This window comes from Epinephelus fuscoguttatus, linkage group LG3 (assembly GCF_011397635.1).
Source record: "Epinephelus fuscoguttatus linkage group LG3, E.fuscoguttatus.final_Chr_v1".
In the NCBI taxonomy this organism is placed as follows: Eukaryota; Metazoa; Chordata; class Actinopteri; order Perciformes; family Serranidae; genus Epinephelus; species Epinephelus fuscoguttatus.
Genome location: NC_064754.1, coordinates 37,981,543 through 38,000,104, shown reverse-complemented (window position 1 = coordinate 38,000,104; position 18,562 = coordinate 37,981,543). Strand labels below are relative to the sequence as shown.

At 41.7% G+C, this 18,562-nt stretch overlaps 2 protein-coding genes across 5 annotated transcripts; one reads left to right on the top strand and one right to left on the bottom strand.

Annotated features, from left to right (window-relative positions):
• Positions 1–231: 231 nt before the first annotated feature.
• Positions 232–7,802, bottom strand: pld6 (phospholipase D family, member 6). 4 transcript variants are annotated; one of them, XM_049571088.1, is made up of 5 exons: positions 7,225–7,248; positions 5,279–5,376; positions 4,946–5,127; positions 4,194–4,423; positions 232–1,412 (listed from the first exon to the last, which is right to left on the bottom strand). In XM_049571088.1, the coding sequence occupies exons 3-5, from the start codon at positions 5,122–5,124 to the stop codon at positions 1,144–1,146; spliced, it is 678 nt and encodes a 225-aa protein (XP_049427045.1). In that variant the 5' UTR covers positions 5,125–5,127; positions 5,279–5,376; positions 7,225–7,248; the 3' UTR covers positions 232–1,143. The 4 variants fall into 4 exon arrangements, with proteins under 4 accessions (XP_049427045.1, XP_049427046.1, XP_049427048.1 ...); XM_049571089.1 differs by lacking the exons at positions 5,279–5,376; positions 7,225–7,248 and adding an exon at positions 7,666–7,802; XM_049571091.1 differs by lacking the exon at positions 5,279–5,376 and having other exon boundaries at positions 7,220–7,266.
• LOC125885514 (transcription elongation factor 1 homolog) lies at positions 7,334–10,878 on the top strand. Its single transcript, XM_049571093.1, has 4 exons — positions 7,334–7,438; positions 7,761–7,897; positions 8,010–8,080; positions 10,008–10,878. Exons 2-4 carry the CDS (start codon positions 7,782–7,784, stop codon positions 10,070–10,072), a joined length of 252 nt encoding a protein of 83 aa, XP_049427050.1. The 5' UTR covers positions 7,334–7,438; positions 7,761–7,781; the 3' UTR covers positions 10,073–10,878.
• Positions 10,879–18,562: the final 7,684 nt, after the last annotated feature.

Here is an 18,562-nt window from a genome sequence, read left to right as displayed (position 1 = left end):
AGGCAGCCCTCATGTAAACTGTTGAATGAATGGCGCACGCATTACGCACTAGAAACGCACCCAACCTCATGACCTCTCAGTTTAATCGGTCACTTTAATACTGTGGATGAAATAGAGCAGCTGATTTGTAAAGTCTAACATTCCGATTTAATACGCTAAACTTCAAGATGTAAATCGCTGAAATATTACAAGTCTTGAATCAGACAAACCCAAGCAGCCCTGGCCTTTATCGACAGTCATTATCCTGACTGTGAGCAATGCAGTGGAGTCATGCACCAAGGCACAATAAGCATGTCCAAACCAGATCAGCTCTCCTCGGGTTTGCAAACCTCAAAAGATGGTATTCTGAATCACTGCGAAAACTGGCGTGTTTTTATGCTGTAAGGCCTTACTGTGAATTTGAGACAGACTAAATCATGTTGGAGCAAGAGAAAAACTACAGCCTCGGGGCAGTGATGCAACAGACCTGCCAGAACAGCAGTGTGAAAGAGGGTTTTTATTGGTGCTTGGCAAACATCTTCCCTGAGACTGCAGTAGCATACCCTAAACTATACACTGGATTTTTTACAGACAGTGTAATTTAGTGTGCAGTTAGACACAAGGTGAACTGTGGAGGGTTTTTTAGATAAAGGAATTAAACTAATCCCTTTAGTTCCAAGGGAGAAAATGTATAATGGATTATTGATTACAAAATTACCACGATGAAAGAAGATTAATTTGATCAACTCGGTGGAAATCTTTAAAATAAGCAATGGTATTTGCGTAATGTCAACCTGTGACACAATATAACAAACATAAACTTGAATTTAAAGAATAAAGAAATATTCTTACCCAACACAAACAGAGGCATTCTCTTTAGAACTCAAACACATCTATGTTGTGGATCTTCATCTTAGACCAGTGCCAAATAGTAAAATATAAGAAACCTGAATCAAACAGGAACTCTTAAATGCAAACTCAGCCTGGTAAATCAGACATGTTTTCTGGGACATATTTAAAACAAAACTGCCGTGAAACTTCCAGCATCTTGAACGATAACACTGTCACTTACAGTCCTTCACAGCCACAGCCAGAAGTAGTAGAATCAAAACTTGAGAAGAAACAAGATAAAATAATGTCTGACTCACTATTCATCCTGGCTAATCAGTCACTGATTCTGATGGTGATGTTAGCAGGTTTTTGGGCACTTGAGTGGAGGTATTGAGCTCGATCGTTTTGCCCCCACAACTTGTGGAACTCCTCCATGAAGGGTCGCACCAGGTCTGGCTCCTCGGTGATGAGGATGTTCTCCATGTTGCTCTGCACTGCTGTCAGCGTCCAGTTGAGGGAGCCGGTGATGAGCAGCCTGCCGTCCACCACTGCAAACTTGTGATGCATGTAATCGGAGCCCACGTCGCACCGCACACAGATCCCTGGGAAGCAGAGTGTAGACAGGGAGGAGGGTTGAGAGTATTCTTCAGTGCCTTAGGGATGTATTGATCTTCTCCACTATCTGCTATGTAGTTCTGGGTTGTGCACAAAGGATATTAATGAAGCTGTGGAGATGCTGAATACTACATAAGGTGCTTTGTGTGAATACATAAAGCAGAAGTATGTCCTGCTCTTTGTTCCTTGGAGCTCCTCTACGATTGAAACACCAATAGAAGAGTTTTTAAATGGACTGTGCTCACCTGCCCTGACCTGACCTGTGGAGCTGTAACACAGAAGGGTAATATATATACATCTAAACCTCAGCACTTTCACTACATCGACTATTCAGCGCTATCCACTGCATCATTACATCAAAAGCTTACAACACTCAGGACTTGACATTTAAGGTCACATGAATGTTTTCATCCTCTCCATAAAATCACAAGACACTTATTCTTTTTTTCTCATCCAGACTGAGCAGGAAAAAAATGTGTGGATAGAGAAACCAGAGATGGAGCTATCAAATTTGAAAAACAATTTCAAACGTAGGCCTTTATATTTAATTCACACATGTATGCTAATTATGATTACTTACTTATCACTGGCTATCAGCTTCTGAAACCCCAAAAGTTCTGCATTTCCTGTTAAAGTTACAGTACTTCTAAGTATTAAAACCATAGAAATAGAATGAGAGTAGAGCAGACATTCATATAAATCCAACGTAGCTGGATGGTTAGAGCGGCGGCCAATATTGTGTGCACTGTTGCCACTGCAACCGTTGTAGCAGGCTAACCTCTGTATAAACAAGCTGATTTGAGGCAAGTTGCAAATTTACTGAGGTGAACCCATACCAGAGCTGGTGACTGTGGGAATGGTCGAGTGATTACCTTAATGACTAATAAGACTAACTAAGACAGTTTTGGTGAATCTTATTTAGTTTCTGTCGAATTTGAATGAAGCCTGTTTTATGATGAATTAACAAGGCAATTAAGCTAACGTTTGTCTCAGTTCGGTGAAGGACAGAAACTTGGATTGGTGTACAGCTGTGTTTTTCTAGTTGATAGAGAAAATAGGTGTAGGAATAGGCTAAAACAGCGTTCTCAAACTATTGGTGGTACACATTATGGCCCCACTGACATGTGCTGTCACCATAACAACTAAAGATAAATTGCTAGTTTCTTTTGTGTTAATCAAATGGCCAAAGGACACAGTTCAATGTCCTTTCTACTCTCATTCTATCTCTAAGATTGCTACTAAAAATTAACATTAAAAATATCTGCAGTAGCTATTTCACATAAACCAATCGTGCATTAAATCAAAAATAATAATATTGATTCTAATAAGGAAAAGGGCTATAGTATGAAGACTAAATGCTTTTTAAATCTGTTGTACAGAAACTGCTTCTCTTCAGTTGTGTAGAATGGAAACTAACTTAGACAGAAGCAGTACTTTGGTAGAGTTTTTGATTTCACTTTGCATCACCCTGGTGGCCAGTAATTTTTTGATAGAGATTAGACATGCAAATTCTCTCTTGAAAGGGTAAGTGCATGCCTCTTTAAAGGAAATGAAAAACAATTATAAGAAATGTGTTTTTCAGAGTCCATTTCTCCACCAGGAAACATGTCCCCTTGACCCCTCCAAAATGCTCTGTGTAAATGCCTTTTTGGCTTTTAAGAATATTTTCAGATGAAAGTGAAAAGAGCCAGAAACGACGGGAAAGAGTAAACACAACTGGCAATTAAAGTTTGATGTCTTTCCAGTTTTGACCCCAGGACATGGACAGTCCAGAAGATGTCCCTTTCAGATAATTTCAGCCTGCCCTTTCAGAGCTGTGTGCATCAGTTAATATTTCTCTCCTGAGGAAAATGTTTGGACTACCCAAGCCAGTGACAACAAACTAATCCAAAGCACTGTGCTTAGGTGCCAGTTAGACACATTCAGTTACTTGAAGATAAAAAGGTTTATGCAGACAAAACAGATACAGTATGAAAAGAGGACTTGATTTTCCCTTTCGCCAAAGTGGTTCTCACAAGGTTCGTAGTCAACACACACAAACACTCAGAAACACTTTGCCTAATGAAATTTGCTGTCTCGTCGCCAATTTCTTACTTACTTAATTCTTACTTAACAATATACAGTGGCAGTAATTTATTGAATGCAGAGTGCTGAGAGAGAAAGTGAGACATTGTGAGTCTGACACATGACACAAAATCTTTCAGAGCTTTCAGAGTGTGATTACTCTGACTCATGGAAGGGCTCGTAGTGGAAACCTTCATTTACCTGGACATTTCCTCTCGTCTCTCTATGCACCACTAAGGGGCCCCTGTGGGACTTACTGACAATGACACTGATAGTCCAAGAACACAGAGGGAGCGCCTTTTATTGAGTAAGACCAGAGTCATCCTTCCCGTATTTCAAGTGAAGTTTGTCCAAAAAATGACCCCACAGAGGTCAATGTGACCTTTGTGACAAATAATATTTCTAGGAGGGCTGCTGACTCCCCAGGCCTGTGTTTATCAATTGTTTTGGCACTGTGCTTCATCACAATGACTTTGATTGATTGATTGACTGATTGATTGATTGATTGATTTCTGAAAGACAATAAGACAGTAATCCAAAGGATGACATGCTAAAGTAAAATACTTATTTCCAGCATGCTCCTTGGTGTTTACACACAAGAAGCAAATAAACAAGAAGCAGACAAACTCAGACTGTTACAGTCACACAGCATGAAGACATATACTTCACAATGATTTAAAATTAAACAGGTCTGTTTCTCTTACCAGCCTTGCGGAGGACACCTATCTGGGAGCCAGAGATGGCAGCGTATTGCTTGTCAGTGAGGACTCGGATGGTGACTCCTCCGCTATGCAGCGCCAGCACAGCCCTGCACAGGTCCATGTTGGAGAAGGCAAAGATACACAAGTCCAAAGAGGAGGAAGCAGACAGGATGTGGCGAAGAAGACGGGAGAAAGAGGTCTCTATGCCATGAGGCAACGGGCAGCAACAGGACCTGGAAGACCCGAAAACAAGAGAAAATAAGGTTGGGCCTACTTATTGTATCATCTGCTGATCTTCCATAGGGTATGCTAAATATCCTATATGCTTTTTTCCCAGTTTATATACTACACTTCCTACCTAAGTCATATACTTCTTCACCAAATTGTCCAGAATGTGAAAAAAACAACTGTCAGGTTACAATAGCTCTATTTAGCAAGAACAGAAGAACAGTTTTCAAGCTGGCAAAAAATGCAAATTCTTGCAAATGCAGATAGATCATACTTTTGTTTAAATTTGGTTTTCTAGATCTAATTCTTTGTGGGGAAATGTATTCAGCAGGTAAAATAATAGTCCTATAAAGAGAAAAACGATTGGGATGACGAATGGCAATCGCACGGACTAAATCCACTTACTGAAAGCATCTAGGGGCTATGAATTTTTGCAATAGTGGCCATTATCACAACACTTGACAGTGATACAGTGTAAATCATATATAGCTTCCTTTTACTCAATTCAGAGATTAAGTTCCACCTACTGAGGCAACGAGGGAGAGAAGATATGCTCCACACAGGCCATCTCTGAGGGAAAGAAGAGGACCTCATTGAGGGTTCTTCCAGGTCTGAGGCGACGGACGAGCCAGCAAAGCAGCTCCACACTGAGAGAGAGGGCCACCGCACCCAGGCCGACCACCTTCACCGTCCACATCACTGACATTTACTACATAGCAAATCAGTGTTTAAGGAACCTAACATATTGTAAAAATGCAACGTTTCTAAACTTTGTATGACCATAAAATGTTTTTGCAATATTGTCTTAAATGATTTTAGACATTTTCATGCAGGTATCAAACAGTAAATTATGATTATACCATCTGTTTTGCATATGTGTTTTGCAGTGCTGAAGCAAATTGACCAATCCATTAGTCTGTGTATTGTGTTGTAGTCTGTATCAGGATCTGTATCAGGTCTGTATCAGGAAAAAAATCAAAAACCAAATCGAGAAAATGATCAGCAGATTAGTCGATGATGAAAAATAATTGGAACTGTACAGTCATGTGTATCAAAGACAGAACATGAAGTATTCACTTTCTTTAGTGGTATTTAGTTAGTCAAAGGAGAAGTACTCATACCATTCACTTAAGTAAAAGTCCTAATACTACTCAGTAAAAACACTCTGTCAAATATTAAAGTCCTACACTCAATATTTCACTTAAATAAAAGTACAAAAGTATTAGCAAAATGTACCTAAACTATTAAGGTCAAAGCATGCGTTGGGCAGAATGGTCATCCCTTTCAGTTTCATTTAATTTACATATATGTATATACAGTCAAAACATTTAAAACCGCTGGCTAGAGAAGCGATTAACGTTAGCACTGTTGCCCACAAAAAGGCCCGGCCCCCCTCTGCGCCCAGCAAGACAATGCACCATGCCACACCGCAAACACTGCTCATGAATGGCCAGAAGAATGTGACAAAGAGCTAAAGGCCTTGATATGGCCTCCAAACTCCCCAGATTCCAATCTGACTGAACATTCTTGGGGTATGACAGTATCCCAGAGGTATCCCCCGATCCACAATGGGGCTGTGTTTGATCAGACTTGGCCCTGACCTGTCGAGACATCGACACAGGAGCTCTGGGGGTCACCTGTGGAGTCTGGCACCAGGATGTTGGCAGCAAATCCTCTAAGTCCTATGGGTTTTGAGGTCCAGTACCAGCACGATCAGTTTGGGATCTGGGGAATCTGAAGGCCATATCAAGGCCTTGAGCTTTTCGTCACATTCCACAGGCTATTGCTGAGAAGTTTTTTGAAGTGTGGCATGGTATATTGTCTTCTTGGGGGGGAAGCACTGCCACTAGGGAGTGCAGTTGCCATGAGGGGATGTGCTTGGACTGCAACAGTGTGTGGGTGGGTGAAGCACCTGTACACAATCTGTGCCCAAGGTTTCCCATCAGAACATTGCATTGTGATGAAATGATCAATGTTAAGCACTGTGGTTTCAATGTTGTGACTTATCAGTATATTTGTAAAGTAACAAGTAATTCTAGCTCTAAGATAAAAGGGGTTAGAGCAAAAAGCACAATATTTGCCTCTGTATGTAGTGGAGTAGAAGTATAAAATACCACAAAATGTAAATATTCAAGCAGAGTAAAAGTACCTCAAAACTTACAGTACTTTTCATTGCTGTATTCAGTGTATTGATTTAACTAAGTTAGAGCTGAGCAACAGCTTAACAGCTGTTTAATGAAAATAACTCATTTTATCTAAACTAACATTGAGCCAGCTGTGTTGCTCAGCACTAAACCATGCAATGAATACAGTAGTGGAGTAAAGCACTGTAGTCTTGAGGTCCTTCAGGGAGAAGAATCCATCCTCAGTTGCTCTTCATAATGTTTCTTGCAAAGGATGTCCATTTTGTACAGATTGTAAGGATCCTTTAGGCAAATAAGTGATTTATGGAATTGAACTAAATTAAATTGACCTGTTACTTTTACTGAGTATTCCAATTTTATACTACTTTATATTTACACTCCATTTCTTTCAAATGTTGTACTTTTTACTCCACTAGCTATATTTATCTGACGGCAAAACCAGTGTTTTCTCGCGGGACAAGGACATTGATGACAAGGTGTTGTAAGTTGTCATACCATATCAACACCAAACACTGAGCAGCGAAGATAAACTACGTCACAAACGCCATTTAAACCAAGCTAACTGCCAGGCTGTACAAAGACTCAACAACCTAACGTTTTCCAAAAATGTCGGGGGAATGTCAAAACATTTAAAAAGAGTATTTTTAGACAACACACCTAACCTGAGAGTTAGCTTCTGTCGCCACCACGCGGGAATAGGCTGTGTCAGACGCTGTTACGCCACTGCCAATCAACTTAACTGACATTTCAGAGAGCCAATGACTGACCGCGAAGCAGACGCTCTCCTCCAATCATATAACGCGAACAGTTACCGGTGTCGGGTCTACACGGAAGCCTGTTCCTCTTTACAGCAACGTGTATTTTCCACCAGAAAAGGTAAACAAGATTAAACTTCTACTAGATAACACTTTACTGTCACGACACGTGTAATTACTACGGTAACTCGAGGCATAATACAAGATGTTTTCTTCCCACAGTCCATTTAACTCGTCTTTTCATCGTGACGCTACTTATGTTGTACTGGAGATCAACAACAAACATGCTAACGATAGCCTGCTAACTTTAGGTGCTAACAGTATGGAGAACTGAGTTGTTTTACTTGCCAGTATTTCTCACATATTCCCTCTTCGGTGGTATTCACCCGTCCAACATGTTCTTCTTGTTGAAGCCGCCTGTCTTTTGTCTCTTTCTCACACAGGCTTGATTCAGTTGGTGCGCGATGGGTCGTCGCAAGTCCAAAAGAAAGCCCCCTCCTAAGAAGAAAATGACAGGAGATCTGGAGTCTCAGTTCACCTGTCCGTTCTGCAACCACGAGAAGTCGTGTGATGTCAAAATGTACTTTGAATTTCACCAAATCCCAAGTTAACTGCTTTAACAATGATTCATTGATGTATGAGGAAATTGTTGCCAACTTTCTTTGTTCTTCTTTTGCTTTTTCTGTCAACAGGGAGAGAAGCAGAAATACTGGGATAATATCTTGCACAGTCTGCTTGGAGGAGTTCCAGACCCCCATCACCTGTATCCTTATTTACACATCACAACTTTCTTCTTCTCACACTGTAACAAAAGTAATAATGACATTACTGCAGACAGTTCAGACACGTTGTAAATTGAATAATAAGTTAGAATTATTTTATTAACTTTTGGTGTGACAGTGTTTTCTTGGCCTTGACAAACAAAATGTAAAACATCCACTTAATAGTTTTAAAAGGCACTCCAACTGAGATCTCAGGTGGCGATCAAGTTGTCTTAGTCTTAGTTGGATCTAAGTTGTCATGGAGGTGGCTCAGATTACATCTACACCAAGCTGTCTTATTTGTAAAAAGCTGTTTTTGTGTAAAAATGATTTGCGTCCACACTGTCTTTTCCAGTATCATAAAGATCTCTACCCAGTTAAACACCTGAGCAATAGAAAATCAGCTAAATCTTTTGTTTGTCTTCAGTTTGCAAACACCAGAAATGCACGTTACAGCTAACATCTGATAAGGAGTAGGACTGGTGAATCCTGGCTGACCAAATCATTATTTTAGGATTTTGACATCAGAAAAAATGATCATAAATATATGTTAATGACTGCCACACAGCCAGTTGTGACTGGGCAGGCCACAGACCCAGTTACTCTCTAAGTGTCATCCAGTTACATCCCCTTTCAGTCCCCTGCTCTCTGTAATCTCATAGAGTGTTTAAATACACCTGAATTCAATATTTAATTGTAATTATGTACATATTTTAGTGCTTATCTTGTCTGAGTTAAACAAGTAAAAAAATCATGAATTTTATCACAGTTCATAAAGACTACCTGTTCACCAGAGTCAATTGCAAGCTATGATGCTGACAAAATTGTATGATCACAGCATCGACTAACATAAATACCACAAATTATTGACCGCAGCTTTGCTCAATGTTAGGTCTCAGACAAGATTACAGGTGACTGACAGTTACTGCCACACAGCCCCTGACCATCACTGGCAGGCTTATGTCATCATTTGGCATAGCTCAGTTTTTCCCCTGCACATACTGAAGCATCAAGCCTGTACCTTTTTTCAAAACACTCTGGAGACTGTTTTGAAAATGCAGAGTTTTTGGGTGAGGGAAAACTTGACGCAGGACTGTAACTGGGAGATGAATACGCATATTGAAATATAACTGGCTTAATGTGGAAGTACTTTATTGACATCGCATGGCTGGGAAGGTCTTTGGTGTGTGATGTAAATGGCTTCCTTGATCTTTCTCCAGTCGTCCACTGACTGCTGGTCAATGCTGTGATGGGTTTTGGCTTGGTGGTTACAGACAGTTGATGTTGTCTGTTTCTAGAGCTCATTCAGTTTCTTACCAAGGGGCCTTGATAAGCGTTCAGCTGTGTAACCCTGCAGTACCTTGGCTGAAGAAATATTAAGGAGACTTGGCCCCTCTTCACTACACTGCTTGTACACTGCAAGCTACTGTACTATTGTAGGAACGCAAAAGTTATTATGATGGAAAAGCTGATACTTTAGCCAGCCACAGTGAAAGTGTATACCAGCCCCAGATTCACTTTGGAACGAGCCTGCCTCTTTGGTGTTTTACCATGTGGTATTTGCGGTATTTTTTGATTGTTAAATTTATTTTGGCACTGTGTCCATGATTTTTGTGCTTCTACTATCTGGTTGCTACCCTTTTATAAAGTCCAGACCTCACTTGCATGCTGTTATTGGCTAGGGGCTACACACCACTGGCCAAAGGTTACGGCTCAGGAACGTTCCAAACAGCAAAATAAGAAGAAAATGAGAAAATAGACACAGGGGGCAGAGTCTGATAAATACACTGCCACACTGCTAAGGGGTCATGAGTGATGATTAAGAGGGATTACTTTTGTAAGAGTCTATATATTGTTTTTAAGGACAATCCTGCACAGTATACCTTCAAACAACAACATTCCTTTTATCTTTAACCCATTGCTCTTCAGATTTGTCAGAGCCAGTTGACGTGTACAGTGACTGGATAGATGCCTGTGAAGCAGCCAATCAGTAGCCCTTGTGAAGCTGGATGTCTTTCAGGAAGAGGATGAGAATGTGGCTGATGGACCTGGGCCCATTAGGATCAAGCTGGTCAGAGGACATTCATGAAACTTTAATAGCTGACAGGCTTCCATATGGTCACTTGAGATTTACAGCTATGTGAACAGCAGTTTGACCTATGTGGTCCTCAGGCACAAAGTGGCTCTGAAGGGTTCCTCTTGTCTTCAGGCTTCTTATTTTTAAGGTTTCAACCCCTAAGTCTAGTTTTTACTCCTTGGATTTATTTAAAGAATATTTGCAATATGATTTGATTTATCTTTACTCATTGAGTGGGGCTTTCTGTTTTTAATTTGTTTCTTATTTTGTATGGGTCTCAAAAATCATTAAGCCTCTTAAATAGTAGCTGGAAAAGATTATGAAAAAATGTGCCCTGCTCTCTGTTTTTTTGTTTTTTTTTTTGTAACCATCGCATATTGTTTGATGCAGAGATATAATTTTTACAAGAGGCCTGTAGTGTAAGAGAATGGGCTCCCATCTTGGCTTTTTGACTTGCAAAGTGTATGTGGGAATAAATATCTTTGTTTGGACATTAAGTTGAGGCATGATGTCATGGGTGTGTCCACAGCTCTCCTCATCCTCATTAAGACAGTTGTATCACAACACTTGGTCATTCCACTGGAGAGAGGAATGGAAATGTGTACACTTTATGCATAGCTGCTAAGATCAAAGGTTGTCAACTGTTATTAATTCTTCATGTAGTTTCAAAATGATGTATGCTTTTGGTTACATGATCAAGAAATAAAATTTAATAAGTACGAACGATCTTTGTTATTATGTGCATATCTTCAGAATGATGCAGTGGTATCCTTAAATCAAGCGTTAATATTGAGTATTGAGAGTATTTTCCTATGCAACAGCCATATGTGTTGAGTAGCATAAAAGCAAGCTGTTTTTTAAAATGTGAATTTGTTATTAAGTGTGGAATAAAGGGGCAAGAAGAATTGATACCGGCATGTGTTGGTTGGTTTTCAATGTATTGTCTAATGAACTAAATGTATTGGATTTTGATGTTATGCTGGATTAGACTTGTTACACAAAGAATTCACAGTGAGGAAAAGATTTTAAAACCTGGCACACACTCTTTGGATTTCCCTTTTTCTTTTCTGATCAAGATGTAGCTGTTTGACCTTGGTTTGATTTGAAGCTGAATGTGAGTCTGTGTGTTTTTTAAATGGGGTACTGGTAAACAAAAGGTAGTGATTAGATCTTACATGACATAAACATGCTGTACAGTGCTGAGCACCACCAGCTGGTGACAAATGAAGGGACAACCTCAGAATTACAGTATTACAGTTTGGGTTTTAGATGAACTGTTAAAGAAACTGAGATTTAATCCTGAAATGGTTAAAAAAAAAAACATCCACAAATACGTTTGTCATTAAGTGTTAGTGCTGAGATAATAAGCAACTTAGATTGACTTGGGTTGAGTATGATTTATGCAGATTTTATAGTAAAAGTTGAGTGAGGTGACAGAACACACGCAAAGTCCTCCAAATGTGTTTTTTTTTATTAGAGTTTGTATTGTTGCAGTGTTGATTATACACAGGTGTAGTCATCCTTGAAGAACATACCTTTTTTGTTAAAAGAAAAGCGAGTACAATGGGGTACCCTCAGCTAGTGAATAGATGGAAAACTACTAAAAAAAAAAAAACACTTTAATAATTGCAGCACTTAAATTCAAAGGTGTCAGAGACACTGGCAGTGCCAGTTTCAAAGTAAAATGTCTCAGCTTCTGATCTACTCTCCTGTGGCATCTGTGACCATGACACATTTTTAGGAGTCCAGTATCCCTTCATCCCCACAGAGCACAGGATGTAGCAGATCACAAATGAAAGAAGACACAGTGTAGCGGGGCTGTGCACCATGCAGTGCTGAGTGATAATAGATGAGATGTGGAGTGCCTGCCTGGGCTCTCCACCCAGGTAGAGTGTGTCCGTGCATGCGCGCGCCGCACTGTGCATTGTGTTTGATGATGGACCCCAGCTGGAGAGGTATTGACGACGCCTTATGAAACATGCTGGAGGATGATTACAATGGAGAATGATTATCACTTAGTCTCTCGTCTGTCTCTGCACGTCCCCCTCCCACTCCCTCCCCCTCTCTTCTATTTCTCGCTCCTTCTTTCTCCTCTCCCATTCAGCACGCGAGGTCAAGTGTCACTCCGTCTCCGTTGTCAAGGCTGCCAATCACCCACACAGTGAGTGCGAGGCAACTGTTGCCAAGGAAACAGAGCGATTCGGTTGCTAGGCACCTGGAGCTGTGCTCACAATAGTCATTTTGTTGCTTAGAAGCACATACACACACATGCATACACAAATACACACAAAACCACAGAAACGGCTTTGCCAAATCAACAAGTTTACACAACGTCAGTGTGAAATTCGTGTAAATTATAATTACATACTGTGCTAATAAATAAGAGATTTGCTTACGCAGTAGTAAGAAATCATGGAATAATATATGATAAGAGTGTAATTTATCATCGGCACATTTGCAAACGGATGCTAATATAATGCTGAATTTGCAATGAAATGTTGATTTTCTAATTTATAATACTTAGCAATAATGCTAATGCACCAAAAATGTAATTCAGGATGTTTTATTCCAACACCTTTGCTACCTGATTAATCAGCTCGCCCTGACGTCTAAGAACTCTTCAGACCCACACCTCAACTTGATCAATAAAAGACATAAACATCCATCATTCTGACTAAAAATAGTTACCCATAAAATCAATCAATCCCTTATTTCCCTACTGGCACATGGACTCAGTGAACCGAGCTGCAGTGTGAGTGCATTCATACATATGGGGATCAGTCTGCATGCTTGTTTTCATAAGATCCATCAATCCCATATTTCCCCACTGGCATGTAGATCATGCAAACCCTCGTGCAGTTTATATATTGTGCTTGTGTGTGTGAGTCTGTATCATGACAGCCAGTCAGCTGAGCCGAATGCTGAAATGTCAGCCACGGGTGCAAGTCTTGACATGTCCTCATGTGTTACTGTCTCCTGTTGCTGCTACAGGCATCAAACTCTCACACATTTTTAGCAAGAGCCGGGTAGTCAAAAATAGGAGTGCAACAGCAGTTGGTAGTGCAGTGGGATGATGGTTATGCACAGTTACAATGTACCATGCCATTGGCATTGCAGCCGTTTACGTCCGGGGAGCCAATTTTCACAAACTTCAAATTTCGGCTCGGTACGAGGGAAAATGTTTGGAGCAGAGTGTGAAGGGCTGTGAAAGACACTCATCAACTGATAAGATTATAGGCTCACTTGTAAGCACGACTGACTGACAAGGGTATGTAATCAAGAAGGTTTGGAATTAACGTCTGAGTCTGAAGACTTTCGTGTTAAGCTCCCTGAACTAATGCCCAGGGGTTTAGCTTAGTGGCATGGTGCAAGTCGTCCCCAGCAGCACCTCTGCGGGAGAGGTTGAACCTGGCCAGCGAAACAAACTCATTTCCTCCACAGGTGTAAAGAGTGACATGGTTGATAAACCTATGATGATAAAACCTTTTCAGTGGCTGGATTTGATTTGGCTGGCCCTGATTGCGTTCTATTTAAAAACCTTTCTGATTGAACAAAATAAGCCTTTTCCCCCCCATAAAAAGTCACCTCTGGGTGCTTAATTAAAAATGTCTGTGTCACCTGCTCAGCTTGGCTATACATTTAGATGTGACTCTGCCTTTGTACTCTACTGAATAGAGTTCAGCTTTTGGTCCACTGTAGATGAGAAAGCTTCCACTCGACTACGCGTATTCTCAAGCAATAACATCCACATCTGTATTATCAACCCAAGAATACCCGTGGTCGAGACCGGAGCAAAGAGGCCCACCTCCTCCCCTCCATTCTTTTCTCTCTCTCCTCTCAGCTCTGGAGCTCAGTCTCCTTTTTCTGCGCCTGCATCCCTTCGGCTCCCGCACTCTGAATAAGATTGCAGCATGGAAGGAGGAGGTCTGCGCGTGGAGGCAAATCTTTAAGGACAGCACCTAGGAGAAGAGAGACAAAGGAGATCATATTTATCCTTGAATAACAATGCAGCGGCATTGCTCAGAGGTTATAATGCACATTTCACAAGTCACATCTTGAGCTCATTGTTAGACTAATAACCAGATTGTGAGCACACACACACATTCACACACAGGCAGCCTGCTATGCATCTTTACCTGAGCTGCACCACGTAAACAGATTGCACTGCCAACAGCTAGTCCCTTTGCTCTCCCTGGTATCAAGCAACCATTTAGCCAAGCGCTGAGGGAGAGGGCAGGCTCACCAATTATCAAATAGGTGTCAGTGTGTGTTACACTGCGCTGAGGGGAGAGACTGATTACCAAACAGATGTTCAGCCCTCACCTCCATCCCCTCCTCCTCACCTCATGTCTTCCTTCATTCCGTTTCCCATTCCTTTTTCCCCCATCTCTCTCCTCTCCTCACTCACTTATTGTTGGAAGGCTCCCTTGTATGCTCCCCCCCCCTCCTCATTTCCCTCCCCCTCACACTCTTTCTCTTTTCCTTGGTCTGTCCCATGGAGAATAAGCCTGACTCTTCCCTATCCACACTTGCCAATTAGAGACACAGTAGTTGTCAATCAACAGCTGAGGAGGAGAGAACAAGAGAGGAGGAGAGTCACTGGGAAAAGGGGGGTGGGGGGTGTGGGGGTTGCATCAGCACCACAGACAGCTCCCCCTGGAAAACTAAAGCTAGTTTACAAACATGACTTGACTGTCTCTCTCTTTCTTTTTCTCTCACTTCCTCTCACTTTCTCCCTTAACCTTTCCTCTCTAATCATTGTGATCCCTCTGTCGTCTCTCACCCCGTGTTTACCCCTCTTGCTCACTACTTCCCCGTCCTCAGATCTGCTGGTGCATCCTCCCGGACACATGTACACAAATCATACATCCTCCTCTGTATCCCTTCACCTATCAAAGCTGCACACCATGAAACCTGACGCTCCTGGAAAGTTCCCATTTGCCGCTGACAATCCTCTGGCCTCACTCACACCTGCGGGAGTCTACATCCTAACCCGCTGTCACTGCAAAGGAAGTGCCAAAACTAGCCGGGGCCATCACGTCTGGAAGAAGATCTTGACACTCGTCTCCCTCATTACCTATACTCCTCTAGTCCTCTCTCCTCATCTCTCTCTCTCTCTCCTCGCCTCCGTCCTCCATCCCAACTGTCCATGTCTGGGCTGCTGATGATGACAACTCAAGTGGACGTGTCTTCTGTTCTCACCAAGAGCTGTGAAGAGATGCACGTAGGTGTCAGAGATCTGGTGTAAAAATACACCCTGCTGCTGCCCTCTTCACTACACAGGACCGGTCTGTGTCTGCTCGCTGTCACTGGAATGTCTCCGTCTAATTTGAAGACATGCTTCAGTGTAGTTTTTAGCTGTGTATGTATGTGGGGGCCAGGCTACGAGGGAAGGACTCTTACATGCAATGGGTGTGCCTGCAGAAGCAGTTTTGAATGTATGGCCCAGGCCTCTTTTTTGTCACCTCAGTTTTACCTTTCCATTCATGTAAACTGACCCCACATATTCACAGAGATACCTTTATTCCCCAATGATAGGCTATGCCGACTGGACGCGAACTTTATTTCAAAGACATCTGGTTTGCATTTGTAAGAAAATCCATTTCCTGAGTTGACTTGATTGAAAGTGACCTGGCTCCGGCTGGAGGGCCTAATGAAAGCCAATCGGTCTGTGGTTCATATTTATGTCTGACGCAACAGACTTATCAATCCTTTAATGTACCTGGTGTTTCAGATGGGATGCAGAATCACAAGTGGCTGTGCCAGAGGCAAAGACAGGACAGACTGGAGATGGAGACAGAGACTGAGCGGACGCTGGGGCTGCCGCTTGCACATTACTGCTTAATTGCTTGGAACTAAAGGCGCTGTTATGAGGATGTTTATGCTTATGCCTGCAACAGCAAATCTTTCCAGTCATTTTGGCTACACTGTGGAGTCTAATAGTCACTACCCAGACAAAAAATAAATGACCCAGTGATGGCTATTGCAACAAATTCAGCCTAGAGTGCAGAATAAAAAAAAAACACTACCCTCTCTTGCCTTTGGCCAAACTTTCAGTGACAACAGAGACACTTTGGTTTTCTTAATCTTTGCTGGGCCTCAATGCATAGAGACTCCAGTTGGCCTACTAGCCCAGATAACCACACACACCACTGTAAAATCGCACATAGCCAGCACCTGTCTTCTACGTGACAGGCTTGGATATTAAGCTTTCTTTGTTTGTAAATACATCCGCTCCCACTGACAAGGAGAACCCAGTTCAGAGTGGCAAAGCGTGGATTGAATCTTTAACCCTTTGCAGGGAGTGTGGAAGACATTTGAACCATCTTTGTCTTTTATCCAACAGGCTATACAAAGGAGGAGCTGACATGCTTGGTGGTTAAACATGAAGCAGCGTGCAGGTGCATTTCTCATCATTTGATAGGAACTTGGGGAGTGATGCTGATGGGACCAACCTGTTTAGTTATCAAATCATAAAAGCGTGCCAGCGAGGAATTGATCGGGCGTTAATCCCATGCCATGCAGTGCTACAACCCGGCTCCTTACAGCTTCAATCCACAAGTCTTGTTTTCTTCACTTCAGGGTTTTTTTTTTTTTTTTACAACAGATATCTCTAAATATCAGGACAATATAAAGTGATGGGACCCCACGCAACGTAACGCGGCGCTGTGAACTGTGTCCAAATCGTATATATATTTTTTCATGGTAAATAACAGCGAGAAAAATATTGAACTTACCGCAATGTCCACCTTTCTGCCAGCTCCCCCTGAAGAAGACGCTCCATATGCCATACATTTGTATCCATGCTGGAGTGTGAGAATAGGCTATACTGTGCAGGGAAACGCCCCCCCTCCCCTGCTATTCCTTTCTCTCCTGTGCGCTTCTCCTCCTGCTTGTGGGGAATCACATAACCACTCCTTGTTTTTTCCATTCTCTCCGAGGGAGGGATGGAGCGATGGAGCCTATGCAGCAGCATCAGCATCCCATGCAACTCAGCTGCAACCTCTCACCTCTCCTCTCCTCCTCCTCTCCTCCTCCTCCTCCTCCTCTTTCTCTCGTGTCCATGCCTCCATCCAGCCCTGGCGCCGAAGAGCGTGCCCTATAGAGCAACGGTTCCCAAGCTGGGGTTCGGGGACCTCATCGGGACCACGATGGAGCTCCGGTGGGCCTTAGTAAAATTAAAAGAATAGTTTGGGGTTGGCATAATGAATACACGTGTTGGAGTGAGTGACTTGATTGGCCTCATTCACACAAACACGGTACAAATAGCTTTTTGTAAGCTGCTAAATTTACTGAGACAAAATCTTTAACTTGTTTATAGGTGTTATGTGACTTACAGTGCGCTTGTGTTTCTCACTGGAGACTTAATTGGACCTGTTCCATGGTGGATTTTATGTCCTTGTGATGACATCATACTATAAAATATTACAATATGGTTTATATCAAATTCATGGTGCCTCCATCCACTATGTTTTGTGACTCACATGGTCTCACTATAATATTCTTATTAATGGGGGTGGTCAGACCTGTAAAATACAATGCAATCCTGTGCAACAGCCATGCAATAAATAATTAAGCCTGCTACCTGGTTGAGGCTTGTATTATGATGTAAAATATTGCTTCGATTCCATGGTAATTTTTGAAGTCACAGTTTGTAGAGCTGTCGGGTTGTTTTGTTTACACCACAGGACAAAATAGCAAGAATGTCTATAATATAAGGGGATACAATGTGGTGCTATTATATATAGAGGTGTTATTGTTTCTATTACTTTGTCCAAGAGGCAGTGTTGTAAACAAGACCCACGAAACTGAGACCAGGTCATGATTATGATCAGAGTGTATTGAGACAGAGACAAGACCAAGACTTTAAGGGGTTGAGAATGAGTCAAGACCATGTGTGAGTCCCACACTGTGTGACACACTTATGAGAAAATATGGAACATGCAAACTGTGGGCAGTACTCAAATTGATCTGGAAGTTCCAGTGCTGGACCTGGCAAATGCAGTGCCCTATAGTGCCCCCGCGCCCCCAGCCCTGCCCCCTCTAATAAGAATAATTCATAATAATATAATTTCTATTTATCAGGAACAAGAACAAGAGCTTATTGGAAATCAACACAAACAAAGAACCTAGCTGACAAAATAATCAATAATGATAAAAAAGTAATAAAATAATATATATGCAAATGTTGCCATTTCTTTCTTTCTTTCTTTTTTTGTACTATATCCCAGATGGTTTTTGCCTTTTAATTTTCGTGGACTTTTCTCTTGCGGGGGGTGGGGTGGGGGGGTGGGGGTGGGGGATTATTTTATCAAGATGATAAATGTCTTGATAAAAATAATCAAAGGTGAATTTTATGTTTGGGAATTTTCCTTTGTTTTCTATGAACAAACAAATACTAATGAAC

Coding starts and splice junctions, on each gene's coding strand:
- pld6 (XM_049571089.1), bottom strand. CDS start 5,124: ATGTCAGTGATGTGGACGGTGAAGGTGGTCGGCCTGGGTGCGGTGGCC. Junction 4,424..4,945: donor TTCTCTCCCTCGTTGCCTCA/GTAGGTGGAACT, acceptor CGGGTCTTCCAG/GTCCTGTTGCTGCCCGTTGC. Junction 1,413..4,193: donor AGGTGTCCTCCGCAAGGCTG/GTAAGAGAAACA, acceptor TCTGCTTCCCAG/GGATCTGTGTGCGGTGCGAC.
- LOC125885514 (XM_049571093.1), top strand. CDS start 7,782: ATGGGTCGTCGCAAGTCCAAAAGAAAGCCCCCTCCTAAGAAGAAAATG. Junction 7,898..8,009: donor AAGTCGTGTGATGTCAAAAT/GTACTTTGAATT, acceptor TTCTGTCAACAG/GGAGAGAAGCAGAAATACTG. Junction 8,081..10,007: donor GTTCCAGACCCCCATCACCT/GTATCCTTATTT, acceptor ATTGCTCTTCAG/ATTTGTCAGAGCCAGTTGAC.